The sequence below is a fragment of the Trichechus manatus genome, unplaced genomic scaffold (genome assembly GCF_000243295.1).
Source record: "Trichechus manatus latirostris isolate Lorelei unplaced genomic scaffold, TriManLat1.0 scaffold00059, whole genome shotgun sequence".
Lineage (NCBI taxonomy): Eukaryota > Metazoa > Chordata > Mammalia > Sirenia > Trichechidae > Trichechus > Trichechus manatus.
Genome location: NW_004443995.1, coordinates 867,805 through 883,173, shown reverse-complemented (window position 1 = coordinate 883,173; position 15,369 = coordinate 867,805). Strand labels below are relative to the sequence as shown.

The 15,369-nt window shown below is 34.7% G+C and overlaps 1 protein-coding gene across 1 annotated transcript in view; it reads left to right on the top strand.

Moving 5' to 3' along the window:
* RBM46 (RNA binding motif protein 46) overlaps positions 1-15,369 on the top strand; it is a 51,815-nt gene that overhangs the window by 17,385 nt on the left and 19,061 nt on the right. The window contains exons 3-4 of the mRNA XM_023733487.1: positions 751-1,218; positions 1,748-2,530. Coding sequence (XP_023589255.1) covers positions 751-1,218; positions 1,748-2,530 — 1,251 coding nt within the window. The remainder of the gene's footprint in view (positions 1-750; positions 1,219-1,747; positions 2,531-15,369) is intronic.

The following is a 15,369-nucleotide window of genomic DNA, read 5'->3' as shown; positions in this document are numbered from 1 at the left end:
TTAAGAAGCAGTTGAAAAAGAAGTTGGGTTTGTGAGACACTGTGTCAGGATTGGGGCAAAGAGGAAAATGGTATTCTAGCTGTTAAAATAAAGGGGAGGTCATTTGGGGAAGAATTTGAAAGAGCAGTGGGTAGAGGAGTGGTAGTTATCCAAAACAAAAACAGATGCTAACATAAAAGAATGCATTACTCTTTCTACCAACAGTCAGTATAACCTTTTACTCAAAGTCCTCTAATTAACTTCCTATCACACCTAAAATCCTGGCCTCCAGCTTCTTCAATGGTCTCATCGCTACCACTTTCCTTCTCCCTTAACTGCACTTCAGCCATACAGGCCTCCATACTTTAACATGTTGCTCTAATATAAAGCACGTGCTTTTTCTTCTTCCTGAATGCTCTTCACCCACATATCTTCAAGGTTTATTCTCTTTCATTCATTCAGATCTCTGCTTAAACCTCAGGTACTCTGAGAAGCTTTACCTGACCACCCTTGTGAAAATGTCACCCCTTGTCCAGCTTCGTTTTTCTTCATTTCTCTCTTAAATTATCACTCATTTAGTGTCTCTCTTTATTGAATGAATATAAGCTTCATGAGGGAAGGGGCTTTCTTTGGTTTAGTTTTGTATCCCCAATACCTAGAATAATACATCGTACGTAGGAAACTCACAGAAAATTTGTGGAATGAGTGAATGTTTGAATAGTGACTATAAATATAAGAGTTTATTTATCTCTGTTTATTTTTGTCTTTCAGGTTGGGAAGGTCCACCTCCACCTAGAGGTTGTGAAGTTTTTGTAGGAAAAATACCTCGTGACATGTATGAAGATGAGTTAGTGCCTGTGTTTGAAAGAGCTGGGAAGATATATGAATTTCGGCTTATGATGGAGTTCAGTGGTGAAAATCGAGGTTATGCTTTTGTGATGTATACCACAAAAGAAGAAGCCCAGTTAGCCATCAGAATTCTTAATAATTACGAGATTCGACCAGGGAAGTTTATCGGTGTATGTGTAAGCTTGGATAATTGCAGATTATTTATTGGAGCCATTCCCAAGGAAAAGAAGAAAGAAGAAATTTTGGATGAAATGAAGAAAGTTACAGAAGGAGTTGTAGATGTCATTGTTTATCCAAGTGCAACTGATAAGACCAAAAATCGTGGTTTTGCATTTGTTGAATATGAATCTCACAGAGCTGCTGCTATGGCTAGGAGAAAACTAATTCCAGGTAAACTGATTCTTTTAAAGATTATTTCCCATATTAACTTTATTATAAACATGCAAAATGACTATAGCTCAGAGATCAATATTATCGAACCTTGTAATGCTATTTAAAGAAAAATAAAAGAATTGAGTAAGGAAGTAAAATCAATCAAAAGATTGTAAAAGACAAGAAATTCTAGTAAAATGAGTTATTACTTATAATGCTTTCCTGATTTACTGAAAGCATACCCTTCTAATGAGTTGTTTATTGTTTGATAAAAATCCAAAGGCCAATACCCATTTCTTCTAAAAAAAGTCAATCTTTGAAGTATTTGTTCTGGTGACTCTTAAAATTAATTCTACAATGAGTTTTTGTTACGTTTGCTTTAGTAAAAATAAAAGATTTTTTTTATGTGAGTAGAAAACTAATGCTTAACCAAATATATTGATTTTTGAGTTTCTGCTTTTTTTGAGAAAGTTTTACTCAGTAATTTATAATTTTCATTCTTTGTTTTAATCAGCTTAAGTTAATTAATTAATTGTATTTTTTACAGGAACATTCCAGCTCTGGGGCCACACTATTCAGGTAGATTGGGCTGATCCAGAGAAAGAGGTTGATGAGGAAACCATGCAAAGAGTTAAAGTTCTCTATGTAAGAAATTTAATGATCTCAACTACAGAGGAAACAATTAAAGCAGAGTTTAATAAATTCAAGCCTGGTGCAGTTGAACGAGTAAAGAAACTTAGAGATTATGCTTTTGTTCACTTTTTCAACCGAGAGGATGCAGTGGCTGCTATGTCTGTTATGAATGGAAAATGCATTGATGGAGCAAGTATCGAAGTAACACTGGCAAAACCAGTAAATAAAGAAAACACTTGGAGACAGCATCTTAATGGTCAGATTAGTCCTAGTTCCGAAAACCTGCTTGTGTTTGCTAACAAAGAAGAAAGCCACCCAAAAACTCTAGGCAAGCCACCAACTCTGCCAGCTCGGCTCAACGGTCAGCATAGCCCAAGCCCCCCTGAAGTTGAAAGATGCACCTATCCATTTTTTCCTGGAACAAAGCTTACTCCAATTAGTATGTATTCTTTAAAATCCAATCATTTCAATTCTGCAGTAATGCATTTGGATTATTACTGCAACAAGAATAATTGGGCACCACCAGAATATTACTTATATTCAACAACAAGTCAAGATGGGAAAGTACTCTTGGTATATAAAATAGTTATTCCCACTATTGCAAATGGATCCCAGAGTTACTTCATGCCAGACAAACTCTGTACTACATTAGAAGATGCAAAAGAACTGGCAGCCCAGTTTACATTGCTTCATTTGGGTAAGTTTAAAAATACTTGAAATAATATATCATAGAATATAAAATTGGGAGATACTATTATAAATTATTTATAAATTTGTTTGAATTGTTAACATTAGTGGCGAGTATTTAGTATAAATTTTACATCACCTTTGTAAAATCATGTTAATTTTGTTGAAACTTGCCTCCTGTATAATCTTCCTACATTTAACTTTTAAAACATTACTTGCTTTGGGGAAAATTTGGTTTTGATTTACTTTGGAGTTCATAACCCTGCTTCATTAATTATTTTTATAATGACTAGTCCTTGTCTGAAGTAAAAATTTTTAGAAAGTTCCAGGATTTTCCACTTAAACCAGTTCATAAGAGAGTGTCTGCATCTTTGGTAAAGTCTACATAATAATCTTTTTATGTGGGGTTGGAGAGTTTCTAAAATAAGAAACATTTCAGAAAGGGATCATAGATACGTGCAGCCTTAGGCGCACCAATCTGGAAATTTGTCATTATTACTCATGAAAGACAAAAAGCATCATTAAGATACATTAAGACCAATCTCTTCTTTAATTTCATGCTTTAAAAAGAGTAAGTTTTCTCTGAAGCATTTGAGACATAGTTAAGAGAAGCTTTGGGCCATATACAGATACTATAAATAAATATTTGGTATTGTGAAGGAAGAGGTGTAATATCACTCTGGTGTTTTTCTGCTTCCCAGCTGTTTTTTACTGTTATGTTAGCCTCTTCCACCCTCTCCCACCAGTATGTCTGACTTTTTTAATGCAGCCATAAATTTCAGTTGATGATTACTTTATGCCCTAACTCGTATTTTTTAGAGCAGTGGTTTCTTGAACATGAACAATAAAGAGAAATCTACTGAGGATTATAATTTTTTTTAATATTATATTTTTGGTGAAAGTATACATAGCAAAACAGTTTCCTATTCTACAATTTCTACACATATTGTTCGTGACATTGGTTACATTTTTCACGTTGTGTAAACATTCTCATTATTTCCGTTCTAGTTTTCCATTCCCATTAACTTAGTCTCATTGACCTCCAACCTCTCATCTATGCTTTAGACTAATTGTTGACTATTTGATCTCATATAAATAATTTTTTAAAAGAGTGCAGCATTCAAGGGTGACATTCTTTACTTTTTGAGCTAACCTTTTATTTATTTAAAAGGTGACTTTATGGAATAGTTTCAGTTCAGGGTTTAAACATTATCTCAGGGCAGTAGTCTTGGGAATTCCTCCAGTCTTAATGGGTCCAGTAATCTTGAATTTTTGAGAATTTGAAGTTCTGTTCCATGTTTTTCTCCCTTTCTATCAAGATCCATCTATTGTGATCCTGTTCAGAACATTCAGTAGTGGTAGTTGGGCACCATCTAGTTCTTCTGGTCTCTGGGTAAAGGAGGCTGTGGTTCATGGAGACAGAATAATTGTCTCTTGATTATAATTGTCAACCTTACAACTCAAAATTGCTTTGTTATAGGGTTGCTGAACCATATTACTGAAGGTTTTATGTATTTAAAATTGTAATTCTCAAATTTATTAAGAGAAGGTAGTTAAAACGGAAAAGCATTGTCAAAAAGAAGAGTGATTTTTATACATTGTATAGACTTCCTTATCCATCAGAGCCATTTCCATGTTGTCTTAGTCATCTAGTGCTGCTGTAACAGAAATACCACAAGTGGATGGCTTTAACAAAGAGGAATTAATATTCTCTCACAGTCTGGTAGGCTACAAGTCCAAATTCAGGGCATCAGCTCCAGGGAAAGGCTTTCTCTGTCAGCTCTGGAGGAAGGTCCGTGTCATCAGTTTTCCCTTGGTTTGGGAGCATCTCAGCGCAGGAACCTCAGATACAAAAAACGCGCTCTGCTCCTGGCACTGCTTTCTTGGTGGTATGAGGTTCCCATGTGTGTCTGCTCACTTCTTTCTTTTATATCTCAAAAGAGATTGGATTAAGACAGTATCTAATCTTGTATACCTCATCAGTATAACTGCCACTAATCCATCTTATTGGATCATACTGATTGAATCTACAACACATAAGGAAATCACATCAGATTACAAAATGGTACACAATTATACAGTACTGAAAATCACGACCCGGCCAAGTTGACAGATATTTTTGGGGGACACAATTCAATCCATGACACATGTTGTTCATATTTTAGGAGATTCTGATTTGGATACCTGGTCAAAATTTTAGAGCTGAAGGTAGGGTCTCCTTCAAAGAAACTATCTAGTTTTGGTTTGGTGGATATGTTTGGAAATTTAACAGTCATCTTAAGTTAATAAATTCTTAAGTATGATTTCAGTTGATGCACAAAATAGAAACCTTCATTTTTATTTTAATGAAGAGTAGACTACCTAAGTTAAAGGTAAAATTAGGAGGATAAAAAATAATTCAAATTAGGGTTCTTAGAGAAAAATAGATCAAAATACTCATTTGGAGTGTGGGATACAGGTAATTATTGAGTAAGGTTTTCCCAGGATAGTTGTATCTTATATATACTGGTAATGCTGAAACATTTTGATTTTTTTCCCCACTTGTTTCTCATAAAATTTATAAGTTTCTAAGATTTTACAACATAGTCTTAGTCTGTTTTATGGTAGATGTTTTCTTTAGACATGGTTTTCTGCATGATTGTAATTAAGTGTTCTGGAATTCCCGTTCTTCACAATGTCATCCATGATTTGTTTACAATCTACACAGTCGAATGCCTTTCCATAATCAGTACAACACAGGTAAACATCTTTCTGGTGTTCTCTGCTTTCAGCCGAGATCCATCTGACATCTAGTAATGATGTCCCTAGTTCCACATTCTCTTTTGAATCTGGCTTGAATTTCTGGCAGTTCCCCGTTGTTGTACTTCTGCAACTGCTTTTGAATGATCTTCAGCAAAATTTTACTTTCGTGTGATATTAATGATCTTGTTCGATAATTTCCGCATTCTGTTGGGCCACTTTTCTTTGGAATGGGCACACATGTGGATCTCTTCCAGTCAGTTGGCCAGGTAGCTGTCTTCCAAATTTCCTGGTATAGACAAGTGAGTGATTCCAGTGTTGCATCCATTCATTGAAACATCTCATTTGGTATTCTGTCAATTCCAGGAGCCTTGTTTTTTGCCAGTGCCTTCAGTTCAGCTTGGACTTCTTCCTTCAGTACCATTGGTTCTTCATCATATGCTACCTCCTGAAACGGTTGAATGTTGACCAATTCTTCTTGGTTCGGTTACTCTCTATTCCTTTCATCATCTTTGGCTGCTTTCTGCATTGTCCAGTATTTTGCCCATAGAATCCTTCAGTATTGTAATTCAAGGCTTGAATTTTTTCTTCAGTTCTTTCAGCTTGAGAAATGCCCAGCATGTTCTTCCCTTTTAGTTTTCTACTCCACATCTTTGCACATTTCATTATAATACTTTACTTTGTCCTCTTGAGCTGCCCTTTGAAATCGTCTGTTGAGCAATTCATCATTTCTTCCATTTGCTTTAACTACTCTGCATTTGAGAGCAAGCTTCAGAGTCTCTTCTGACATCCATTTTGGTCTTTTTTGTCTTTTTAATGACCTTTTGCTTTCTTACATTATGTTGTCCCTAATGTCATCCCACAACTCATCTGGTCTTTCATCATTAGTGCTGAGTGCCTCAACTCTGTTCTTGAGATGGTCTCCAAATTCATGTGGGTTATATTTAAGGTCGTATTTTGGCTATATTGAACTTGTTTTAATTTTCTTCAGTTTCAGCTTGAACTTGCATATGAGCAGTTGAGGTTCTTTTCCACAGTTAGCCCCTGACCTTGTTCTGACTGATGATATTGAGCTTTTCTGTTGTCTCTTTCCGTAGATGTAGTCGATTGATTCTTGTGTATTCCATCTGGAAGGTCCATGTGTATAGTCACCATTTATGTTGTTGAAAAAGATATTTCCAATGAATTAGTCACTGGTCTTGCAAGATTTTGTCGTATGATCTCCCGCATTGTTTTTATCATCAAGGCCATATTTTCTAACTACTGATCTTTCTTCTTTGTGTCCAACTTTTGCATTCCAATTACCAGTACTCATCAATGCATCTTGATTGCATGTTTGGTGAATTTTCAGACTGCAGAAGTTAGTAAATATTTTCAATTTCTTCATCTTTGGCATTAGTGGTTGGTGCGTAAATTTGAATAATAGACTATATGAACTGGTCTTCCTTGTAGGCGTAGGGATATTATCCTATCACTGACAATGTTGAATTTCAGGATGGATCTTGAAATGTTATTTTTGATGATGAATGCGATGTCATTCCTCTTCAATTTGTCATTCCCAGCATATAGACCGTATGATTTTTCGATTCAGAATGGTCAGTACCAGTCCATTTCAGCTGTACTGACCTGTAGCTCCCTAAGAAAGACCTTATCAGGTACAGTATTCCTAACTTGATTATGTTATTGAGGGATAAAACTAGCTTAATAAATGAAATCCTTAGAGGGCTCAGGTAGTTTGTTTCAATAGTCTATTTCAGATTTTATCAACCTTATATCGAAGCTGCTTATAAAACATAGAATAATTTGTGTTCTCTCAATCTCTTTTCACTCTTAGAAAGAAGAGTTAGTAAGATACAACCACTTACACTAAACACTAGGGTCTATTTGCGTGCAGACAGTCACATAAAAATTTTTATTCGGATTGACTAGAAGAAAGAAGAGTAAAGGTTGTTGGGTTAGAGGCAAGTGATAATACTTACACAATTGAAGAGAAGGAGAGATGGAATTCAGATATCAAGAGGTCTAGGAAACTGATCAGAAGATAAAGGTCAGACCTATAGGAGTTTAAAGTCAGGGCAGGCGCTATTGACAGCCAAGAGGCTGTTGCCACATGGAAGTTTAAGAATAGATTGAATATTGTTGTAGCAATGTTCTGACTTGCTTTTTCCCTGTTACTATTGGAGCATCCTGTTATTTAAAGGCTTGATGCATTTTTTAGGTGCAGCTTCTGTTAGGTAAAGGTTGTGGAGTTTCATTGGATAGTTTAGATTGAGATTAATTGATAGTAGAATGTTCTTAGGGGGAGAAGGGCTATGTGTTATTGATATCCTGCTAAACATTTACATGTTTCAAGGACTGGCATTTTTCTGAGGTCTTGAGAAGTTGCCGTTGGTTCCTAGAATTCCTCAAGTAGGGCTTATTGAATATTAAATAATCTTTGGCTCTAGTCCCTTAAAGAACTTAAATCTAATTTTCTGGATAATGCATTTAACTGTTATTTTTAAGATACTTCCTTTGGGTATAGTGAATTTTTAAAAAAAATTTACTTTGATATCCTTATATAAACCTTTCAGTTTGATAGTTTGATGCTCTTCCAGGCATTATTATCCAATTTTACCTCAATTATCTTTGACTGCTAGCTGTTATATATATATTATAAACAATCATTTGTCTTCCTTTTTAGAGGTCTCTAGGTGTATAATTTTAATGTCCACATAATTTTGGTATTACCATCCTCGTTTTTCCAGTTTGAAGAAAAAAAAGTTTTAGACTTTGCATAGTTAAATAACCATTGTTTGCATTATGAAGAATTTTTTTTTTTTTTTTTTTTTAGGGACAACAAGCACCTAAATGAGTACTATTTATTACAGAGTTTACTTCTCATGATCACTTAGTGCTCTTAACCAGAGTCCAAAAATTCTTGAGTTTACATTACTTTAAAATAAATTTTTAAATTATTTGTTTTATTGTCCCATTTAATGTGAGTTCTATTTTCAGCAAAATATCTTAACTGTACCCTCCTATTTTTTTAACTTGAAAATAAAGACTCTCTCCATGTCCATAATGTCAGGAAATAATTTCCTTTACCTCACTGGCAACCGATCATCCAGTGAGCAGGATAAAGAAATCATGTATTTACCTGGTTATGCTTAGGTACATGTAATAAGCAGGATACCCAACAGTTTTAATAGGCAGAATGCAGACTTGGTGATTAAGATAGACATGTCTTATACTAAATGTTTGATGTATGCTGTTATACATTTGGGTTTTTCAGCATCACATCTGTTTAAATAAATCTTTTCTTGTTTTGTAATTTTGTATCTGTTTAATAATGGGGCACATTATAAGTGTGAATAATCCTGCTTTTCCTAAAACTCTGCCTGTTTTGAATCTGGACCTTCTGATATTGTCACTGCTTTTCCCCGGAGGATTCTTTGCCATCTAGATGTAGAATAAGCAGGAACAAGCAGATAAAGTCCTGGAGAACTAGAGTTTTGAAAAAACAAAAAAATTCTGTAGAATACATAATGGAAAGAGGGAGGGTAGCCTTAGTGTGTGTTGATAATTCATTTATGAAATAATTTATTAGTAATTATAGACAAAGCATTTCTTTTCTCATTTCTGTATTTGTATAATATCCACTAATACAAATGTTAGTTTTTTCTTACTCAGACTGAAAGAATGGAAGAAAAAATTCAAGCCTCGAGTTGCAATATTGAAGGATTCTATGGGGAAAACATTAAACGATGCAGGAAGCATCAAAAGAAGATGGAAGGAATGCACAGAGTCACCGTACCAAGAAGAATTGGTCAACATTCAACCATTTCAGGAGGTAGCATGATCAAGAACCAATGGTACTGAAGGAAGAAGTCCAAGCTGCACTGAAGGCCTTGGCGAAAAACAAGTCTTCAGGAATTGATGGAATACCAACTGAGATGTTTTAACGAACAGATGCAGCACTGGAGGGGCTCACTTGTCTATGCCAAGAAATTTGGAAGACAGTTACTTGGTGAACCAACTGGAAGAGATCTATATTTGCCAAAGAAAGGTGATCCAACAGAATGCAGAAATTATCGAACATTATCATTAATATCATATGCAAGTACAGTTTTGCTGAAGATCATTCAAAGTGGCTGCAGCAGTGTATAAACAGGGAACTGTCAGAAATTCAAGCTGGATTCAGAAGAGGTGGTGGAATGAGGGATATCATTGCTAATGTCAGATGGATCTTGACTAAAATCAGAGTAGCAGTAAGATGTTTACCTGTGTTTTATTGACGATGCAAAAGAATTTGACTATGTGAATCATAACAAATTATGGATAACATTGCAAAGAATGGGAATTCCAGAACACTTAATTTTACTCATGCAGAACCTGTACATAAACCAAAAGGCAGTCGTTCGAACAGAACAAGGAGATATGGTGTGGTTTAAAGTTAGGAAAGTTGTACGTCAGGGTTGTATCCTTTCACCATACTTATTCAGTCTGTATGCTGAGCAAATAATCTGAGAAGCTGGGCTATATGAAGAAGAATGGGGCATCAGGATTGGAGGAAGACTCATTAACAACCTGCGATATGCAGATGACACAACCTTTCTTGCTGAAAGTGAAGAGGACTTGAAGCACTTACTGATGAAGATCAGAGACTGCAGCCTTCAGTGTGGATTGCACCTCAACATAAAACAAAAATCCTCACAAGTGGACCAGTAAGCAACATCATGATACACGGAGAAAAGTTTGAAGTTGTCAAAGATTTCATTTTACTTGGATCCACAATCATTGCCCATGAAAGCAGCAGTCAAGAAATCAAACTACACATTGTATTGGGCAAATCTGCAAAAGACCTCTTTAAAGTGTTGAAAAGCAGAGGTGTCACTTTGAGGACTAAGGTGTGCCTGACCCAAGCCATGGTATTTTTAGTCACCTCATATGCATGTGAAAGCTGGACAATGAATAAAGGAGACAGAAGAAGAGTAGACGCCTTTGATCTATGGTTGCTGGCAATGAATATTGAATATACTGTGCACTGCCAAAAGTATGAGCAACTCTATCTTGGAAACAGTACAGCCAGAATGCTCGTTAGAAGCAAAGATGGCGAAACTTCATCTCACGTACTTTGGACACATTATCAGTAGGAACCAGTCCCTGGAGAAGGACATCATGCTTGATAAGGTAGAAGGTTAGCGAAAAAGAGGAAGACCCTGAACGAGATGGATTGACACAGTGGCTGCAACAGTGGGCTCAAACATAGCAACAATTGTGATGGTGGCTCAGGAACGGGCAGTGTTTTATTCTGTTGTACATAGAGTTGCTATGAGTCGAAACTGACTCGACAGCACCTAACATCAGCAACAATGACCACGTTAAGCTTTAAAACAGGGATAAAGAACCTCTGTGTCACAAATTAGATTTTGCCCTTGATTTAATTTCCTCTGCCCTGTATGTTATTGTTCTGGCTATGGCTGATGAAGCTTAATTAAAAAGCAAATCTCTTTTGGATGCCACTGTTTGCTGAGTGTATTTTCCTTAAGTGTGCAGGAACTACAGGTAAATAGAACATTGTTTTTGCTCTTAAGTAGTCACAGTCTAGTGAAGAAGGCACATATACAAACTGTATGCATAGGTTATTTTCTGAGTACAGAAGAAGGGCACACTTCCCACTTGATAGGAATTATACACCTCAAGGAGGAGTTTGTGAGCAGAGAGGGGCACAGTATGACACACTTAGATTAGAAAAATAGGGCGGTGGTGGAATAATGGCAAATAGTTCTGTATAGTGTCTCCTGTGGTGACTTCAGTCAGATTTCTCGAATTAGAGAAATTGAAAAGATGTGGACATTCATTAATTAAAATTTCATCAGTCCTGTTCTTTAAGACTTTGCAGGTATTTTCTTTTAGCAGGACTGTGTTGGCTGTACTTGCTTTCCCTCTGAGCAAGTAATTTTTTTCTGGGTGAATCCATTCTGATTTGTATAGAGCATTTTATGGGTAACTATTCATCTGTTTATTATGTTTGTACCTTTCTTTTTTCAATATTCATTTCATGGCTGACGCATATTGCTTCTCATATTTGACTTTGTAATGGCATACATCATTAGAATCTTTAATTTTTTTTATGGTGATTGAGTGATAAATTATATAGTGTCTGTCTATACAAATACACGCACAAATCCATGATAGCTATTATCTTTGCTATCCCCTTAATATCGTTTAAATTAGAACTTGATTTCTGTTTCACTTATAACTTGTTGAAAAGTTATGAAATGAAAGACACAACAGAGAAGATATGCTGTTGTGAGAAATTTTAATCTGAAAAATAATTGATGCTTTTTTCCTGTCTCTCATGAGCTATCATTTCCAGATTGATGGGCAGAAATGCAGAAATAAAAAAATAAAAGTTACGTTTTTTAAAAATTTGCCAGGAAATTGCTTTGAAATAGGGAACTGTCCTTCAGGTTTTTTAAAGAAATCATTTTTAGGGACACTTAAGCTAAATATAATGTAATGGTTATACTATAATAGAGATTTCGATTATAAATAATTAGAAGAAAAATAATATTTTTAGAAATCTTCTGGTTTTAATTACAGCTCTAACTTTAATGATACTGTTTTAAACTGATACTGTAAAGAACAAAAATAATTTTCTGAAGTTGCTGTAAAGTTTAGTTAAATAATAAATAGGCATCAGCATAAACATTTTACACATTTGTTTCATATGACCAAGTGGTGAACCGAAAATTCCATTAACTCAACTATGTGTCTTTCACCTTCTGAGAGGTCCCAATGCTCATGAAAATGCATTTTTATTCCTCTTGAAACTTAACATATTTTTCTGAAAAGCCCTTTGAACTATCATCTTGTATTGTTCATAATTCTCATTTTACTAATTCTTGTGTTAATTGATCATGACCATAATAATAATGAGCACTAGAGTGAAAGTACAAGAATTCTGTAGTCTCAGCCACCAACAAACTAACCTTGGAATGGCAAATGAATCACTTAATCTTTGTGAACCTCAACACACTCACCTCTCAAATACCAGGGTTTTACTTGGCAAAGGACCTTTTTATCTAAATTCTATGGTTTTGTTTAAAATTTGTTTAAAAAAAAAACTAACGCAGGACCAAAAACATCACTTCAAATTTTTATTTGTCTTTCAAGATGCATATTTTAGTTCAGATACTTTAAAAGGAAGAGCTTCTTTCACAAGAGTTAACTCTTCATCAGTTTATAGAATTCAAAACTTGTGTCTACTTCATAGCAGAACAACTGGATAAACTGAAAGATTCAGTTAACTGTTTTGCTTGCATGATAACAAGTAATTAATTGCCTTTGGTTATTTTCTTCCCTGAATTTGCCAGTTAATCATAGTGAAAACTAAGATTTTATAAAATAAGGTAATTATTTAAAAGTTTGGAAACTAGGAGGATAGAAAATAATTCAAATTAGGGTTCTTAGAGAAAAAATGGATCAAAATATTCATTTGGAGTGTGGGATACAGGTAATTATTGAGTGAGGTTTTCCCAGGATACTTGTATCTGATATATACTGGTAATGCTGAAACATTTTGATTTTTATCACCACTCATTTCTCTTATAAAATTTATAAGCTTCTAAGATTTTTACAACGTAGTCTTAGCCTGTTGTATGGTAGATGTTCTCTTTAGACTTGGTTTTCTGCATGATCATAATTAAGTGTTCTGGAATTCCCATTCTTCACAATGTTATCCAAACCTACCAGCTGCTTAGTAGGAAAAAGATCTGGCCGCCTGCTTTCATAAAGATTACAGCCTTGGAAACCCGGTGGGGCAGTTATACTCTGTTCTATTAGAGTCACTATGAGTCAGAATCAACTTGATGGCAGCGAGTTTCAGGTTTTCGTTTTTTTATTAAAAATATATCGTGTGCCCTGTATTTGTTCTGTAGTTGTATTTATTAACTGACCAGTGTGATCATTGTGATTTCACGTACTTTGTACATTTACTTACTCATTTTTGTTCCCTTATTTTATCTTATGATTTCTTAGTATTATTGGTTAATACATTTCTGAAATACTTATCCTAACACATTAGTTTTAACAGTAGCTACTGCTTTATTAATGAATTTAATGTCAATTTTGTCAAGTAATTCATGTTTAAAAAAGATAATGGTATTAAAGTTTTCCGTTCTTACATAAAATGCCAGACCAGATTTTATGTTCCATTCTTAAATGTCTGTGGCAGTTCATAATTTCTCTTTCCTATGACTTACCTGTTGTTTTGGTTTAAGAATCAGTAAAATCTGCTGTGTGGAAAACTGCACTTAGTCTTCGTATGTCACTTTCTGCTTCCTGTTTTAACAGTCAGTAGACAATAATTGTACTATAGCGATATAATTTAGTGATTGACTGTGAATGGAGGCAGAGATGCTCTGGAGTAATAGTTTTACTGTGATGAATTTATTCAAGAAATCATCTGTACCTTTAACCACTTTAAAATTAGTGTCAATTGCTTTTAGGCCCTTTGGTTAAGATCAGAAATAATATCTACTCTTATTAGTTAATATTTGATATGTCATCTAATCTAGAGTAGTACATCCTCTACCCAATACCTGGTAGTGCAGTACCTCCAAGAATGGTGCATTTCCCTCTGGGGACTCCAAATAAAACAAGATTTAAAAACAACAACAACAAAAAAAAAACCTTAGTCTCCCGAACTGAGCTTTAAATCACCAGAATATTAGTAACTACTTTGATTTTTACTGCTCTTTAATAATATTTGGTTAAAAAAAAAAAAAAAAAACTGTTGCCGTTGAGTTGATTCCTATAGCTACCCTATAGGAAAGAGTAGAACTGCCCCAGAGAGTTTCCAAGGAGTGGCTAGTGAATTTGAACTGCTGACCTTTTGGTTAGCAGCCAAATGCTTAATCACTTCACCACCAGTATTTAGTTAAGGATATATTAATCACATGTGGGCAGTTATTTGCCACATAGCAAGTGATATTTGAGCTGTAAAGATAGCCCATACGTGGATTTTTATATACACAGTTCAGATTTTAAGAAAACTATTAATTTAGCTATCTGTATACCTTCCTGCCTTCTTTAGTAAATATAATCTTTATACGTCAGTGATAATATAGTAATGATTGCTACTACAATTTTGTCTATAATTTTAGATTAAAAAGTGTATTAAAAAGTAAGAGTGTGCAGTCATTGTTAGAAAACAGTCTGTTGTATGGACTGATAATTTGGTGAATGTACTCTAAAACCACTCTTTTGTTGTGTTGAAACAGTATAACTTAATTTTCATATGTAAAAAAATTAATTCAAAGGTTTGAAGTTTGAATAAATAAAAAAATATAAACCATGAGATAAAACTCCAGTTTCTTTTATGGGATAGATACCTATGTTATCTTTTTCTTTTGCACATGCTCTTTTCCTTCAATATGTTTTCTAGGGATGCTATTACTAGAGATCCTTTTTTTACTTCTTTTTTTTTATAATCCCGTTTTGTGTGTAGACTGTTGAAAGACTGCAAGCCCATTAACTTAATTTTTTCTTGTTAACTTTACTTCAGCAATACATGTTCCAGTCTGCTTACTTATTGGCTGGATTATGGAGTAAACAAATGTACGTAAAATTTGCAGCATTTGTGCCATATATGTGGATGGCTTGTTTTTTTCTCCCGTTGCTCTGTTAACTCTTAACCTAAGGATGACCAAATCTGTAGTTATGGATTTACAAAAGTATTTAGATTATTTAGGGCACAGAATTTATAAGGTTCTAAGTGAGCCATTACGGATCTTTGGAAAACAATTTAAGATTTATTTTGTGCTATAAGGTTGTAAGTTTTACTAAAAGCAGCTCTTCCCCAGATGTATTTTGAGTGCCTTTCAACCTGAGGGGCTCATCTTACAGCACTCTGTCATACAGTGTTCTGATGTTATCCATAAGGTTTTCATAGGATAATTTTTTCAGAAGTAGATTGCCAGGTCTTTTCTTCCAGTCTGTCTTAGTCTGGAAGCTCAGCTAAAACCTGTCCACCCCGGGTGACCCTGCTGGTATTTGAAATACTGGTGGCATAGCTTCCAACATCACAGCAAGACACACACCACCACAGTACAACAAACTGAC